Source organism: Carassius gibelio, chromosome A4 (genome assembly GCF_023724105.1).
Source record: "Carassius gibelio isolate Cgi1373 ecotype wild population from Czech Republic chromosome A4, carGib1.2-hapl.c, whole genome shotgun sequence".
NCBI classification, from domain to species: domain Eukaryota; kingdom Metazoa; phylum Chordata; class Actinopteri; order Cypriniformes; family Cyprinidae; genus Carassius; species Carassius gibelio.
This window is the reverse complement of record NC_068374.1, coordinates 715,721-733,884: the sequence shown is the minus strand read 5'-3', so window position 1 is coordinate 733,884 and position 18,164 is coordinate 715,721. Positions and strand designations below refer to the sequence as shown.

General features: G+C 43.3%; 1 protein-coding gene across 3 annotated transcripts in view; it reads left to right on the top strand.

Moving 5' to 3' along the window:
* The first annotated feature begins 3,780 nt into the window (after window positions 1-3,780).
* The window catches only part of LOC127966579 (hornerin), a 129,996-nt gene continuing 115,612 nt past the window's right edge, over window positions 3,781-18,164 (top strand). Inside the window, exons 1-5 of one of the 3 annotated variants that reach the window (XM_052567686.1) lie at window positions 3,782-4,000; window positions 4,490-4,624; window positions 5,324-5,717; window positions 5,790-5,977; window positions 6,620-6,751. In XM_052567686.1, coding sequence (XP_052423646.1) covers window positions 3,910-4,000; window positions 4,490-4,624; window positions 5,324-5,717; window positions 5,790-5,977; window positions 6,620-6,751 — 940 coding nt within the window. In that variant the 5' untranslated portion in view covers window positions 3,782-3,909. Of the gene's footprint in view, window positions 4,001-4,489; window positions 4,625-5,323; window positions 5,718-5,789; window positions 5,978-6,619; window positions 6,752-18,164 lie in introns of all 3 variants that reach the window. The other 2 variants (XM_052567764.1, XM_052567746.1) reach the window with 2 other exon arrangements.

Below are 18,164 nucleotides of genomic sequence, written 5' to 3'. Positions count from 1 at the left end.
CTCAGTGTTTGTTCATCTGACTCAAAATGAAGTCTTTATACAGTATCTCGTACATGAGTGACTGGTATTGGTTCGGATCATGATTTTGTTTATTATGGGTTGTGAGTTCAATCCACATTGGGACCTTATTTCAGGATTTTTGATATCTGACTAATGGAGTGAAATAACTCTGGGTTTGAACCAAACCCCATATACTGTATGCAAGCTCTTCACCTTACACCTTTTTGAGATAAAATAGGTCACCTAGGATATTCACGTAAATCTGATGAGAAAGTGTTTTGAGCAGTGTTGGTTGGGCATTTGGTGCTATTTTTATTTATTTATTTTTTACAGAGCAGGGCTGGAAATTAACAGTGATCTTACAATTCTACATAAAGAACTGGTTTGTTTAGATAAATACAGCATTCCCCTTCAGGAAACTCACACTGCATCCTTTAGTGGACACTATAGAGAATGCCATCAGAATGATCGGTTTCTGAAATATTTGTGAAAGCACTCCAAATCATGTGAAGTCATTAGCGGCACCCTGGAAGAAAAAGAGACCAATATTGTCAACGTCAGCGATTATTCGCATTAGATTATTATTATTATAATAATTATTATTATCTAATGGCATCAATAAAGCTTCAATAAAGCCGCAATGAGGTATTGGGACTTCTATTCGCGGACACTGATTCTGAAGGGGAATATCTGCATTCAGATGACGGTGATACTGTAAGTGAAAGTATAGCCCTACACCATGCACAAACGGTGAATCCTTTGCCCAATGTAAATGGTCCTTTGCCAAATGTCAGAGGTGTGAACAATGTTTGCAGGGGTCGGAGTGTTCATCACGAAATTAGCAGGCGTGTTATTGTTGCGGGGACAAGGCAGGAGATTTTTACCACGCTAGACATGTACATATTTGTCTTCTGACCGCACCTCTCCGCAATTGAGGTGACAGTATTGTGATGTAGACTTTGTCTAACGCCACTGGGTATATTAGACGAGTTTGAAGTATTCATAGGACAGTTAGGAGGCAAGGTGGGGAGTCGCAATGACACTGACAGCTGTGCACACTCAGCGCATGCGCGAGGCAGATCTGGCCGCGCTGATCATAGCAGAAGCAGAGGCGATGTGACACGGGGCATAGCTTTTGAACTAAACAGGTCTTGTCTACTTGTCTTTGTGTGTCATATGAATAATATATATGTGCCCCATACATGGAATCAGAGTGCCTGCTGCATGTAGTAAATTGAAAATCCCAACCGCTACATGCATTCGGTTTGTTTCTACCATTTATTAGTAATGATTTACACAGTTTGTTTACTACTTACTATTTCCCTGAACATTCAGTATTGTGCAATATAGCACACAGAAGGTGAGGGACATTTTTTGGGGGAAAGAAGTGCTGCATTTTATTATTTAAACATGTGACTTTTCATGTAAATTCTATAATTCAAGATGGCCACCCCCATATGACGTCATAATATGCAACTTAGATGGGAAAATGTAATCCCTACATAAACATTGGGTTATCCTTAATAATTTGACAGAAAGTCTCTATCTTTTACAAATTTTAAGATATAACCTTTTGAAATTAAGATGTCAAAATCGAACGTTTTAGGAAAAAACCTCTGGCGCCTAAAGGGTTAAAATGCACGTCATTATAAAATTAAGCTTTGCTTTGATATCCGCAGATTCAAGTGACTCATATGCTGTGTGTGTGGGCAAGAAGCACATATATTTAAATCGGGGGGAGCTGAATGCACTCCTTGCGGTTATTTCTTTGTGAATACATAGTATGCAAATTGCAGAACTGCTGAGAGGGAAGGTAGGAAGCCTGGTTCTTCTTTGCTTCACCTTTTACCTGATACTGTAGACAGTGTTTGCATAACCGTGCTCGCCTCTTGCAGACAATGCGTGTTACTGATGCAGTCGCAGTGAGATTTACATCCTAGCATCCATGGTTTGAGTCCTGCTGCTGCTAGTTCAAACTTATGTGCCCTTCAGAAGCTTTCATTCTTCAAGGAAACAACGCCTTGTGGTGCCATCCCAAAGAGATTCAAAATCACTCTCACAGGCCTTTTCCTGGACTGTTCCCAGCTGGTGTAATGACCTTGCAATCTCAATTCAAACAGCTTCATTACTCATTTTCAAAAAACATCTAAAGACTCATCTTTTTTTGCCAGCACTTGACCTATTAATAGCACTTACCATTTCTTGTCTATCCTATTCTTAGAAAGAAAAAAAAAACTTGACTAAGGGTTCTGTAGTTGTTTTACTGAGTAGTGCCCTAATGGTTAGAGAGTCGGTTACGAATTCGAGTCTCTGGCCAGCAGGAATTATAAGTGGGGGGAGTGAATATACAGCACTCTCTCCTGAGCAAGGCACCGAACACCCAACTGCTTCCCAGGTGCCGCAGCATAAATGACTGCCCACTGCTCTGCGTATGTTCACTTTGGATAAAAGTGACGTGACATACAGCCAAGTATGGTGACCCATACTCAGAATTCATGCTCTGCATTTAACCCATCCAAAGTGCACACACACTGCAGTGAACACACACACCCCTGGAGCAGTGTGCAGCCAATAATGCTGCAGTGCCCAGGGAGCAGTTTTGGGGTTCAGAGCCTTGCTCAAGGGCACCTGAGTCATGGTATTGCCAGCCCAAGACTCAAACCCACAACCTTAGGGTTAGGAGTTATACTCTCTAACCAATAGGCCATGACTTACCCTGTCCACGACTTCCCCTTGGGTTGAATGCAGAGCATGAATTCAGAGTATAAATCGCCATATTAGGCTTTGTCACATCACTTTCACTTTTTTTCAAATACAATTCCATGTTGTTTCTAATTTTTTATACAAATAAGAATATGTGTAATATGAGAAAGTGGATGTGCTAGGTATGATGCAGATGGGTAAAGAGCTTTGCTTTTCTGTTCTCTCCAGAGGGATTTCAGTCAGCATTTGCGAGAGCATGTCTAGCTCTCGATGGGATTAAAGTGATGCTTGAATTAAGCAAGCTTAGCTCTCTGAGTTAAATGGGTGTTGTGTGATGCAGTCACAATAATCGGTCCCACCAAGGCTTGACTCTCTCGAGGGATGAGAGTTGAGCCCCTACACTCCATGGTTCGGTTCCCATGGCCACCATTGCAGTGAGGCGGGATCAAGCATGGGGTTGGAAATGGTGCACGAGAGGAGTAGAAAGTTTCCATTCAAGCTCCTCGTTACCTCTCTTAAGTGTAAGTTCAAAGTATATCAAGGGTGTTCTTGTTGCCTTCGATGGCTACCCAGATTGTAGCAAGGTGCCCCTCCCAAATGAGTTTGGGTTTTAAGTAGGGTTCCTTAAAAAAAAAATACAGTATACAGAAAAATGTATATGCAATGAGGCTATAGAGCACACTCATCTCTGAAACACCCTTTAATTTTGTGCAGTTTTCATTATCAGTAGCTCATTAGGCAATAGCACACAGTTTTATGTGGCAGTATACTATATGCTTCAGGAACATAAATCAAAGCATGCCTATCAGTACCATAAAACGATTGCTGTACCTGCTGACCACTGTATATTAATTTTGTAGTTGATAGTGGCAACGTAGAAACACACAGTCCTCTAGTAATTAAACTACCTAAATTATTATGACATGGCGTGAACACACTTCAGCATTCAGCTCGTCCAACCCCAATCAAACACATCTGAACAAGCTAATCAAGGTCTTCCAGATTACAGCTACAGGCAGGTGAGTTTGATCAGGGCTGGAGTTGACTTGATCTCCTTGGGTCTTTAAAAACCCATTTTACCGCAATTTCTATTGCATTGACGCTGTTATTTGTGTTAGTTTTGTGTGCCTTGTTGTCTGTGCTTTGTGACGCACCAATTCAGTGCATTTTTCAGCAAGGAAAATTGTGATATTGCAGGTCAGGAGGATGACTGCTCTAGTGTACTGTTCATTGATTGCGGTTTTGTGTCTTTGTGGATACTTAAATGCAACAGATGTTACTCCAGGACGAACTGCAGGTGAGAAGATCTGTTAAATTGTTAATGCAGCAATCAGGAAATAAGGTCTTCTGAAAGTAACACTATTAAGGAATGAGTGGTAGGTCTTACAACCCTTGATTTTAAGTGGTTAAATTTAAGGTTTGAGACCCATTGCATAACCCCTGACCCAAACCACACTCCCTGGCCTCCCCCAAAGATCCTCTTAAATCCTCTAGTGGCTGGTTACTGTCTGGTGACACTGACAGTTGTGCTGTCCCATCGAGGTTGTTGTTCTGATGGAGGCTGTTCTGTAGGATACACATGCTGTCAATTTGATTGGGCGTGTTTATGTTACCGTTTTCCAGAGTTCCAGTTAATAATGGATGCTAGGGGGCCACAAAAAAAGGCCAAAACCAAGCAAATGTAACCCATTGAATTCAACGTAAGCTTGAAGCATAGACTAAAATGTTGAAAGTGAATGGAAGTGTTTGGACTTCAGTGAACCTTTTGGTCATGTTTGTATAACAGTAAAGCCAGGAGAGTGTCCACCCCAAACACCTGGAAGCTCCTGTACCAGGTTATGTGACTGTGACTCTAGCTGTCCTGACAATGAGAAGTGTTGCAGCAATGGATGTGGACGTTCCTGTACATCTCCTTATACAGGTATGTTATTGCTTTTGTTGGTAGATGAGGGGTTTTTATTTCTTCCGGTAGCCAATATTAACTTCAAGACCCCCAAAAAGGTTTTGCCCCCATTTTGGTAGCCCAGCCCCACATATACATGGCTGAAGTGCACGATAATACATTTAGCAAACCTGACATGTGCATATCAAGTGACTAAGCAGAACTAATATGTGCCTATCGAGAAGAAACCAAGCAACCTTGGCATCCGATTGAAGGCCTTCCTGCTCCATGAGTTTTCTCCAGTGCTGGAAAGCTGACCCCATACTTAAACCGGTCCTACTTGCCTTTATCGCAAACCTCCTTTTGTTCTGCAGACTTCTCATTTAATTCCCTTTTTAATCCGTCATCTCTTCTGCTGTTCCTCTGCTTATGCCAGTCCTGTGCACAGCGTTCTCTCTCCTCCCCATCAGGAGAACACGCGCCCCTTACTGCTGATTGGCTCAAAGTGTTTTGGTTCTCTACCCAACTCTTTCTAAAGCACTTTTGAAAATCCATGCCCCACCTTTACTCTCTTAGGATGGTTTTAAGCCTAGGATGGCTTTACCAAAGAGGAATAATTGGAATATAATTTACTCTGCAGCTGAAACTTGCTATTTGTGTTCCGTGTTTCGTGCTGTATATTGAAGTGGCATACAGCCTGTATGCACAGACTAAAGCTGACTATCTGTGTCCATGCAGTGAAGCCTGGTCAATGTCCCAAAACGAAGAGCGTTCCAGGATGTGCTGAAAGCTGTTTCCATGATGGCCAGTGTCCTGCCGCACAGAAGTGTTGCCCAACCACCTGTGGCCATGTATGTAGTGAACCAGATGATCAGGAAAGTGATGAGGCAAGTGGTCAGGGATACGGAGGTGGTTATGGACAAGGAAGCGGTCAGGGTTACGGAAGTGGTCAGGGAAGTGGTCAGGGTTATGGAAGTGGCCAGGGAAGTGGTTACGGCCAGGGAAGTGGTTATGGCGAGGGACGTGGTCAGGGTTTCGGTAGTGGGCAGGGAAGTGGTTACGGCCAGGGAAGTGGTCAGGGGTACGGAAGTGGTCAGGGAAGGGGGTACGGAAGTGGTCAGGGAAGTGGGTATGGTCAGGGAAGTGGTCAGGGTTTCGGAAGTGGTCAGGGAAGTGGTTACGGCCGGGGAATTGGTCAGGGGTACGGAAGTGGTCAGGGAAGTGGGTATGGTCAGGGAAGTGGTTACGGAAGTGGTCAGGGAAGTGGGTATGGTCAGGGTTATGGAAGTGGCCAGGGAAGTGGGTATGGTCAGGGAAGTGGTCAGGGTTATGGAAGGGGACAAGGTCAGGGAAGCGGTCAGGGTCAGGGACAGGGACAAGGTCAGGGACAAGGTCAAGGACAGGGTCAGGGGAGTGGACAGGGACAGGGACAAGGTCAGGGGAGCGGACAGGGACAAGGTCAGGGGAGCGGTCAGGGGAGCGGACAGGGACTAGGTCAGGGGAGCGGACAGGGTCAGGGACAAGGTCAGGGACAGGGTCAGGGGAGTGGACAGGGTCAGGGACAAGGTCAGGGTCAGGGGAGCGGACAGGGACAGGGTCAGGGTCAAGGTCAGGGACAGGGTCAGGGGAGCGGTCAAGGTCAAGGACAGGGTCAGGGGAGCGGTCAAGGTCAGGGACAGGGTCAGGGGAGCGGACAGGGACAGGGTCAAGGTCAGGGACAGGGTCAGGGGAGCGGACAGGGACAGGGTCAAGGTCAGGGACAGGGTCAGGGGAGCGGACAGGGTCAGGGTCAAGGTCAGGGACAGGGTCAGGGGAGCGGTCAGGGTCAAGGTCAGGGACAGGGTCAGGGGAGCGGACAGGGTCAGGGTCAGGGACAAGGTCAGGGACAGGGTCAGGGACGGGGACAGGGTCAGGGGAGCGGACAGGGACAAGGTCAAGGACAGGGTCAGGGGAGCGGACAGGGACAAGGTCAGGGACAGGGTCAAGGTCAGGGACAGGGTCAGGGGAGCGGACAGGGACAGGGACAGGGTCAAGGTCAGGGACAGGGTCAGGGGAGCGGTCAGGGACAGGGTCAGGGGAGCGGACAGGGTCAAGGTCAGGGACAGGGTCAGGGGAGCGGACAGGGACAAGGTCAGGGACAGGGTCAGGGGAGCGGACAGGGACAAGGTCAAGGACAGGGTCAAGGGAGCGGACAGGGACAGGGACAAGGTCAGGGAAGCGGACAGGGACAAGGTCAGGGAGGTGCTTGGGGAAATGTTCGGGCACGTGGTCCCAGTCAGGGATGTGGTCGGGCACATTAATACGTGGGCTTTTTTGCATGGATACTTGTTGGAATCTTTCAATTCAGTGCTCTTATTCATGGATTCCCCCACCCCGTTTAAATGGTTCAGAAAGATTTGTCACCATTCCTCAAATAAACATGCTTGATTGCAGATTTGGTGTTGTCTGGGTCTATATTTTTTATTTTTAAATCCAACTTGAGTGAAGAAAAGGTGCCTTGAAATATGCCTGAACTGTGCCAAGAAGGTTACAATTAAATGGTTCCAGAAGGTGCCCCCAACACTGAGGAATACTTAAGGACCGTGAGGGGAAATCCATCGTACGGAAAATAACGAACAGCTTAAGATTCAAATTGTGTCCGTTTAAATGAGACCTGGGGAATTTTGAACCGTTTCTATATTTGCTGGCTAACTTAAGATCTTTTGATCCCATCCAAGGTTGTTCTGTCTAGTTTTGTTAGTAGTTCGTTCCCATTTTAGCTTTCATCTGTTTGAATTTTCATTTACATTTTGTAGAAAGCAAGTGTCTCTTGCACTGTTTTGCAAGCTGTTTATTAATGGCATAGTCGCCGATGCATATGGGGATTTACTTGAATACAACGACGCATAGCTATGACTAATTTTGTTAAATGCCTTAACCCACTGGGGTTGAAGCCAGCACTGGTGTATCTTGTACTTTCTTTGTGAAAACTAAGCCTTTTTTTATTGTACACAAGGTATTTGAAATTGCAAAGTGTGTGTGTATAGTCCTAAAACAATAGGCTTTTGTAAAATTAAAGAAAATAAAACGGGTGCTCTGTTCTGTCTGTTAACTCTTCAGACATGAAACAACTGGAGTCTCAGAATATTTGCCTCAAAGAAATCCGAAAACATCACAGTGACTATGTATATGGATGATAGACCGGGCCGTCGCTAGTGCGGTGAAAGGTGGTGACGATTATAGGGGCCCACCGCTGAGGGGGCGGGCCCAACAATCTCAGTCTAAAAAGATGCTCAGGACAGTTGACGGGCCACTGCTGTGCATCGTCACGAAAGCTTATCTTTTTCACGTGTTTTTAAGCCTTTTCGATTTAAACATTAAAGCATCCAAACACAAGACGCAGAAAAGCTTAACAGAGTAGCTGGTTACTCGCACGCTGTGTTTAGTGCACACCCAGAGAGAGAGAGTCACATATCACGGACTGCAACACTGAACCGTGCTCTCTTCTGTGAAGTTCTCCTCGCAGTCCCTCCTGCACATGTACTCGATGGCGCCGCAGATGGCTGCTTCAGTGCTTGGCTCTCCAGTGTTTGTGCTGTTTTTGTTCGTTTTTCCTGTTTTTTGTTTAACAAACACGATCAGTTTCACCAGGGATGAACTGCTGAACATTCGGCAGAACACACCACAAGATCTTTTACCGGATTTAAATTATTCAGACGTTTTACTGAACGTTGTTATCGGAGGAGCGGCGGCGCTGATCAAGCGCTTCAGGACGCGCAGACGGGGGAAGCGAGCGGGAGCGCTCGTCAGACTCAGGAAGCGCGGATTTCGAACGCCGTTGCCTAGCATCCATCTCGCAAATCTCCGCTCTCTACCCAACAAAACAGACGAACTGCTTCTGCTCTCTCGGACAAATAAGGATTTCTCTCACTCTGCTGCTCTGCTGCTCAGAAATGGGGACAGGGTCTTGTACAATCAGGCCAGGAACACACTGAACAAAGAGATCAGAGCGGCTAAAAAGACCTACGCTAAAAAGTTGGAAGACCAGTTTACTTCCAATGACTCAACTTCAGTGTGAAGAGGTCTAAGAGCCATCACAAACTACAAGACACCATCCCCTTGTGGACTTTAGTTCGGCATTCAACACCATCATCCCAACAGCCCTTCAGACCAAACTGACCCAGCTCTCTGTTCCTAGCTCTATCTGTCAGTGGATCACCAGCTTTCTGACAGATAGGCAACAGTTAGTGAGACTGGGGAAATTCACATCAAACAGCTGCTCAGTGGAGATGATCGTGGACTTTAGGAGAAACCCACCTGCACTTTCCCCACTCACCAACATGAACAGCTCTGTGACTGCAGTGGAGTCATTCAGATTCCTGGGAACCACCATCTCTCAGGACCTGAAGTGGGTCAATCACATTGACTCCATTGTTAAAAAGGCCCAGCAAAGGTTGTATTTCCTTTGCCAGCTGAGGAAGTTTAACCTGCCACAGGAGCTGCTAAAACAGTTCTACTCGGCCGTCATTGAGTCTGTCCTCTGTACTTCAATAACTGTCTGGTTTGGTTCAGCAACAAAATCAGACATCAGAAGACTACAGAGAACTGTTCGGACTGCTGAAAGGATTATTGGTGCTCCCCTGTCCACCCTTCAACAACTGTATACATCCAGAGTGAGGAAAAGGGCTCAGAAAATCACTCTGGATCCCTCACATCCAAGTCACCCCATCTTTGAACTTTTGCTATCTGGCCGGCGCCTCAGAGCCGCCAACACCAGAACAGCAAGGCACAAAAACAGTTTCTTCCCCCAGGCAATCTACCTCATGAACAGTTAAATGTTCCCTACTTATGCTTATAAACGTGCAATATCCTTATATTTATTTGTTAACCCTCCATCCTAGAACATTCCCGCATCTCACTCAATCCTATTCCATTATCATTTATAGCACAATTGTTTATACACTTATTTATTTGTCAATTTGTAAATCTCAATTAATTTATTTTATTTATTTTTTTTTTTTTTCTCTGTGTGTTGTTGTCTCAGATCAGTTCTCCTCGCAGTCCCTCCTGCACATGTACTCGATGGCGCCGCAGATGGCTGCTTCAGTGCTTGGCTCTCCAGTGTTTGTGCTGTTTTTGTTCGTTTTTCCTGTTTTTTGTTTAACAAACACGATCAGTTTCACCAGGGATGAACTGCTGAACATTCGGCAGAACACACCACAAGATCTTTTACCGGATTTAAATTATTCAGACGTTTTACTGAACGTTGTTATCGGAGGAGCGGCGGCGCTGATGAAGCGCTTCAGGACGCGCAGACGGGGGAATCGAGCGGGAGCGCTCGTCAGACTCAGGAAGCGCGGATTTCGAACGCCGTTGCCTAGCATCCATCTCGCAAATCTCCGCTCTCTACCCAACAAAACAGACGAACTGCTTCTGCTCTCTTGGACAAATAAGGATTTCTCTCACTCTGCTGCTCTGTGTTTCACGGAAACCTGGCTGAATGACGCCATACCGGACAGCGCGCTCCATCTGCTGGGCTTTCAGCTGTTCAGAGCGGATCGCGAATCAGAATCATCTGGGAAATCATTGACGGGAAGTCGTGGCCTAATGGTTAGAGGGTTGGACTCCCAATCGAAGGGTTGTGAGTTCTAGTCTCGGGCCGGACGGAATTGTGGGTGGGGGGAGTGCATGTACAGTTCTCTCTCCACCTTCAATACCATGACTTAGGTGCCCTTGAGCAAGGCATCGAACCCCCAACTGCTCCCCGGGCGCCGCAGCATAAATGGCTGCCCACTGCTCCGGGTGTGTGCTCACAGTGTGTGTGTGTGTGTGTTCACTGCTCTGTGTGTGTGCATTTCGGATGGGTTAAATGCAGAGCACAAATTCTGAGTATGGGTCACCATACTTGGCTGAATGTCAATGTCACTTCACTGAAATCGTGCGGCGGCGGGACATGCTTTTACATCAATGAACGGTGGTGTACAGATGTAACTGTGTTAAAGAAGATGTGCTGTCCTGATTTAGAAATGAAGTTTGTCAACTGCAAGCCGTTCTATTCGCCGCGGGAGTTTCATTCGTTCATTCTGGTCAGTGTTTACATCCCTCCGCAAGCGCCTGTGAGCTCAGCTTTACAGAAACTTGCTGATCAGATCACAGACACAGAACAACAACACCCGGACTCTGTTTTAATCATTCTTGGGGACTTTAACAAAGCCAATCTCTCCCGTGAACTGCCAAAATACAGACAGCATGTTACATGTCCCACCAGAGACAGTAATATATTGGATCACTGTTACACCACAATAAAGGATGCATATCACTCTGTTCCACGAGCAGCTTTGGGACGTTCTGATCACTGTCTGGTTCATCTTATACCGTCCTACAAGCAAAAACTTAAATCTGCTAAACCTGTAGTAAGGACTGTGAAGAGATGGACCAGCGAAACAGAGCAGGATTTACAATCTTGTTTTGACCTCACTGATTGGAGTGTTTTTGATGCTGCTACCACCGATCTGGACGAACTCACAGAGACCGTAACATCCTATATTAGTTTCTGTGAGGATATATGCATTCCTACCAGGACTTATTTAACATTCAACAATGATAAGCCATGGTTTACAGTAAAACTCAGACATCCTCCTCAGGCCAAAGAGGATGCCTACAGAAATGGGGACAGGGTCTTGTACAATCAGGCCAGGAACACACTGAACAAAGAGATCAGAGCGCCTAAAAAGACCTACGCTAAAAAGTTGGAAGACCAGTTTACTTCCAACTACCCAGCTTCAGTGTGGAGAGGTCTAAGAGCCATCACAAACTACAAGACACCATCCCCTTGCACTGAGGCTAATCAACGACTTGCTAATGACCTGAATGAGTTTTATTGCAGATTTGAAACCCCCATCACCCATTCTGACCATCTCCCTACACAACCATTAACACATCCTGCAATCCCACCCTCCACACCTCCTGCTCTTCAAATCTGTGAAGATGATGTGCGCCAGGTCTTCAAGAAGAACAAAAGAAGAAAAGCACCAGGCCCAGATGGTGTTACACCAGCCTGTCTGAAAATCTGTGCTGACCAGCTGGCCCCCATCTTTTCACAGATCTTCAACAGATCCCTGGAGTTGTGTGAAGTGCCTTCCTGCTTCAAACGCTCCACCATCATCCCCATCCCAAAGAAACCCAAGATAGCAGAACTTAACGACTACAGACCTGTGGCTCTAACGTCTGTCGTCATGAAGTCGTTTGAAAAACTGGTTCTGGCTTATCTGAAGGAAATCACTGGACCCTTACTGGACCCCCTCCAGTTTGCTTACCGAGCAAACAGGTCCGTGGATGATGCAATCAACATGGGACTGCACTTCATCCTGCAACATCTGGACAAAACAGGGACTTATGTGAGGATCCTATTTGTGGACTTTAGTTCGGCATTCAACACCATCATCCCAACAGCCCTTCAGACCAAACTGACCCAGCTCTCTGTTCCTAGCTCTATCTGTCAGTGGATCACCAGCTTTCTGACAGATAGGCAACAGTTAGTGAGACTGGGGAAATTCACATCAAACAGCTGCTCCACCAACCCTGGTGCCCCTCAGGGATGTGTTCTCTCCCCTCTGCCCTTCTCCCTGTACACCAACGACTGCACCTCTAAAGACCCCTCTGTCAAGCTCCTAAAGTTTGCAGACGACACTACAGTCATCGGCATCATCCAGGACGGTGATGAGTCTGCTTACAGACAAGAGGTTGAGCAGCTGGCTGTCTGGTGCAGTCTTATCAACCTGGAGCTGAACACGCTCAAAACAGTGGAGATGATCGTGGACTTTAGGAGAAACCCACCTGCACTTTCCCCACTCACCGTCATGAACAGCACTGTGACTGCAGTGGAGTCATTCAGATTCCTGGGAACCACCATCTCTCAGGACCTGAAGTGGGTCAATCACATTGACTCCATTGTTAAAAATGCCCAGCAAAGGTTGTATTTCCTTCGCCAGCTGAGGAAGTTTAACCTGCCACAGGAGCTGCTAAAACAGTTCTACTCGGCCGTCATTGAGTCTGTCCTCTGTACTTCAATAACTGTCTGGTTTGGTTCAGCAACAAAATCAGACATCAGAAGACTACAGAGAACTGTTCGGACTGCTGAAAGGATTATTGGTGCTCCCCTGCCCACCCTTCAACAACTGTATACATCCAGAGTGAGGAAAAGGGCTCAGAAAATCACTCTGGATCCCTCACATCCAAGTCACCCCATCTTTGAACTTTTGCCTCAGAGCCGCCAACACCAGAACAGCAAGGCACAAGAACAGTTTATTCCCCCAGGCAATCTACCTCATGAACAGTTAAATGTTCCCTACTTATGCTTATAAACGTGCAATATCCTTATATTTATTTGTTAACCCTCCATCCTAGAACATTCCCGCATCTCACTCAATCCTATTCCATTATCATTTATAGCACAATTGTTTATACACTTATTTATTTGTCAATTTGCAAATCTCAATTATTATTTTTTTTTTTCTGTGTGTTGTTGTCTCTGTGTACTGGAAGCTTATGTCACTAAAACAAATTCCTTGTATGCGTAAGCATACTTGGCAATAAAGCTCTTTCTGATTCTGATGAACGAACAAATACAAATCACAGTTTGAACAAACAAAAAGATGTGAAAGAGCCCAATTCAGTACTCATGGTGTTCTGGTGTTCAGGGCTCACACAGAGAGAGGTGTCTCAAAACTCTTGAACACCGAACTTTCTTTATTCTCTTGTGCCGACAAATACATACAAAATACCTAGAATATCAAAATCAACTTTTCCTATTTGGTGCCTAAACTCTGGAATAACCCACCTATCATTGTTCGGGAGGCAGACACACTCTTTACAGTTTAAATCTAGGTTAAAGACCCATCTCTTTAACCTGGCTTACACATAACATACTAATATGCTCTTAATATCCAAATCCGTTAAAGGATTTTTAGGCTGCGTTAATTAGGTAAACCGGAACCGGTAACGCTTCCCATAACACCTGATGTACTTGCTACATCATTAGAAGAATGGCATCTACGCTAATATTAGTCTGTTTCTCTCTTATTCTGAGGTCACCGTAGCCACCAGATCCAGTCTGTATCCAGATCAGAGGGTCACTGCAGTCACCCGGATCCAGTACGTATCCAAACCAGATGGTGGATCAACACCTAGAAAGGACCTCTATATCCCTGAAAGACAGTGGAGACCAGGACAGCTAGAGCCCCAGATACAGATCCCCTGTAAAGACCTTGTCTCAGATGACCACCAGGACAAGACCACAGGAAACAGATGATTCTTCTGCACAATCTGTCTTTGCTGCAGGCTGGAAATGAACTACTGGTTTCGTCTTGTCAGAGGAGAACTGGCCCCCCAACTGAGCCTGGTTTCTCCCAAGGTTTTTTTTTCTCCATTCTGTCACTGTCATTTTGCATTATTGACACACTGTTTTCTTAATGAATGTTGTTCAGTTGCTTTGACGCAATGTATTTTGTTTAAAGCGCTATATAAATAAAGGTGACTTGAGTTGACTTGACAAAATATCCGCCTTGGAAAGTATGCTCGAAAAAGTTGTCAGTTATTTCTTAAGTGAAAGTAAACAGTTGAGGAAAAAATGGGATGTGTATTATATTGGATGCGTTCATCGTCCCTTAAAGAGACCGCGCCCAATTTAGCTACTGGTTGCTGTAATGTTAATCCAAGAAAATGAAAGAAAATCACTCACTGCTCTTGACTGAATTACTTTGTAGTTTTAACAAGAATTAATGCACAGTCAACAAAGTATTGATAGTTGTGTAAATATTGTCATAATAACAGTTGTCTGTAGTTTTGTTTAATGTAATCCATTACATACATTTCTATCAAAGTTATGACATAATCAAGACGAATTTTGTTCTGACACAGTTTAACTCTAAGTTCTTGTCATATTTTATAACCATTTTACAAGCGATAGCAAATAAACTGTAATAATGTGAGAAATGTTGAAGGTGTCTGAATAAATGTAGGTTTGATTGTAGATTTCATTTTTACATTGAAGACTATCCAGTGCTATTTTACATTTAATTATTCGATTTCTGTACCTTGACACCTACAAACTTAAAGAAATTGTTTTTGTACATTGTGTAAATAGCACAAATAAATAAAAATGAATGACCATACAAATTAAACAATTTCAAACAGGGCCCACTGGGTACAACCTTCACCGGGGCCGCGCTGACCCCAGCTACGGCCCTGATGATAGGCCTATCTTAGAAAAAAAAAAAGAGAGAGAGGTTTCGCTATTTCCAATTAATGAATTTTTATTATACTTTATAAAATGTATAGGTCTACAATTAATTTGCCCCCCAATATTTTATAGCTCACAACTGTACAACTAATGCGTGGACATATTTTAGAGATAATAGCCTACACAATGAATACTATCCTGATCCACTACCTCAAAGCGCCCGTTTCTCATTCAAGACATGCATCACTGGTAACTATAAATGGGTTGTTCTTGAACAATTAGTTAATTTGCATTTGCAAAATTCAATAGGTTCTGTACTGGAATTAGTCTACTTTAGTTCACCTGTTTCAGTCAATGCAATCTGAGCCGGAAAAATAATTGATTAGTTCTTTTTTTATATATATTTTATTAATGCCAAGGTACCAAAAATAAAAGTACAGGGGATGTCAATATTGCTTACAAAGAAGTGGCATTATCATTTACAAACGTATGTAAACATAAAAATAAATACTAAATGAAAGCTTTAACAAAATAAATTAAAAATATTAAACCGCCTTAAAAACATTAGTTTTAACAGCCTTAAGATTTTTGGAAGATTAAATAGTTTGGATATACTGTTGAACCTGTTTTTTTTTTTTTAAATAAATATATAAAGGATTTTGGTGAATATGAACATTTGCAAGGTCATAATAAAATATTCATTAATTTAAACAATTAACTTTTTGAATATTAAAAAACCAAACAGTACATCCTTTAAAGAGCCACAAAGATGGGAAATCAAAAATTACATGTATTACAGTGTATGATGTAGCTGTCCAACTGTGTAAACAATGTGCAAATAATTAAACCTAAAAGTACACGATTTATAAAGTTATTGGCTTCTAAAGTAAGGAGTCGACTCTGAATCGCTGAAACGAGTCGTTATAGATTTCAAATCTTTTGCCCATCTCTATGTACGTCACTAGGAACACTTTGCATAATAATTTCCGCCTACCGTGTTGGGAGAAACGGAACTCTGACCTGCCCCACCCCCACACACAGATGCTCTGGTTGGTGTGAGAGCATCATGTCGAGGAGACCGTTTGTTTTATTTTCACTGCCAAAGAATGAAGATCAGAAGAACCAATGGCTAAAATTCATTTTCACCACAATACCAGAGCAGTACAACAAATCCCTTTTGTTGTGTTCACAACATTTCACTGATGACTGCTTTTCTAATCTCTGTGAGTACAGCGGGATTTTCAAAGCGTTTGCCATAAAAGATGGTTCATTGCCAACTTTATTTAGAACAACGAGCATCTCCGAATCAAGTATGATTATGAAGTTATGTGTCTGTTTTCTCCCGAGCGTCTTATCAGTATGTGTGCTGTCTGCAGCCTTTGTTTGTGCTGATCGTCATGTACAAACACGTCATTAAAATGAAGTGTAACTCCGTGAATACTCAACGAAGAGACATGAGAGAGATATCTATAGAAAGCTAGACACGTCTACTTTAAAACTAAACAAGTGCTGCTAACAGATACTCTGTGGTAAAGTAATCCATATGAAAACAACGCGATGTCTGTTTTTCATGTCTCCCTTCATTATATCCAATGTGACCAGGCCCCCGCACTGAACGCGCTAGTCAGATTCAAACTGAAGCGCGGAGCTTGAATACACCCACACAGAAGAAAAAGCAGTGAGACTGTTCAAGTTTTTTATTTTACTGTTTGCTTCGCGATGAGAGGAATAAAACATAATTCACCCCAAACAGATGCTAATGCATAGTTTACCATGAAGTTGTGTGCGGAACAACCAATCAAACCTGACTATGTTAGTTGACCAATCAGAACACAGTATGCTACCGAAAGGTGGGGTTTAAGGAAACTGAATCTTTTGAATAGCTTCGCGCGAACCGTTTGGGGATCTCTGAGAATTGAGGTAATTTTAAAATTATATTTTGACAAAATAACAATGTTTTTTAACCTTGGATGGATTTAAACCTAACGTACAGGACTTATAAACAGTGATAGGAAGCTTAGAATTTTCATCTTACTGGCTCTTTAAAAGCAGAGAGAAACCCTGTAGCACACTGCGATGGATAACATTAGAGAATTAAATCCAAAATAGCTGTGTATGAGGACAATCCCAAATGATATGTATATCAGTTTCATTAGGGTCACCACAAAAAGAACAGCTTGTATATATGTCTGATTTAAACCTTTTCATAAACACTTTAGCTGGGTAAAATTTGAATGAGATTTCTCTAACCTTATTAGTTTTTATGTATTCTGAAGACAGACTCCATACTTTTTTCCAATCAATAAGGTCAACCATATTCTTTCAATAAGACACCACATATGGAGTTGATACAAGTTCCTTTTGAAAAAGTGATCTAATCTTATAGTTACGTGATGAAGGATGTGACAAAGAGCATAGTGTTACAGACACGCCAGGTTCCACCTCCTTCCAATCACAGCGCACTCCCTCACCTGAATACTAATCACTCCCACCTGATCCTCATCCACCTTCAATCACTGCAGCACTACAAATAGTTTGGTTCTGAACCGAGGTCTTTGTGATTATCGTAGTTATTTATTTTTTAAGTGTAGATGGCTAGAGGTCAAATAGTGAAAATGGATTTATTAAATGTAGAAGAACTTTCTTGTCCTGTATGTCATGGATTCGCCGAAACTCCTGTTCTATTATCATGTGGTCACAACAGTGTCTTCAACAGTTGTGGAGATTCAAGGAAACTCAGGAGTGTCTTGTCTGCGGGAGAACATCCTTAAAAAAATCCCTGTAATCCTGTGTTTAAAAACTTTGTGCAAGTCATTCCTGAAGGAGAAAAATGAGAGCCATTCTCTTGGGTCTGAGAAGATCTGCTGTTTACATGGTGATGAACTCAAGCTCCTCTGTCTGGATGACAATGAGCCTGTGTGTACAGTGTGCAGAGATTCACAGAAAAACACGAATCAAACTTTCAGACCCATAAGTGATTCTGTTCCATCATATAAGGTGACACAGATTTACATATGAGTATAAACTTATGTAATAGATTACATTTCAGAAATCTCTGGTGTCTTGATTTTTGATTGATTTTTCACTTTAAATTCTAGGAAGCGCTCAATACAGCAATGAAGGCCTTACAAGAGCAACTTAAAGAGAAAACTTTAAAAGTGTTTGAGAATAGTTCAACATATCAAGGTGAGGATTGATCCTACTGACAAATGAGATATTTACATGATTAAACCCTGATTAGAACAGCTGAATTGATTTGTCGGATATAATTGCTTATTCCTTTACGTGTCATAGAGGCGCTTTCCATATAACGTTTTATATTTGTACAAACGTTATATTCTATCACCAAACTCTAACAAA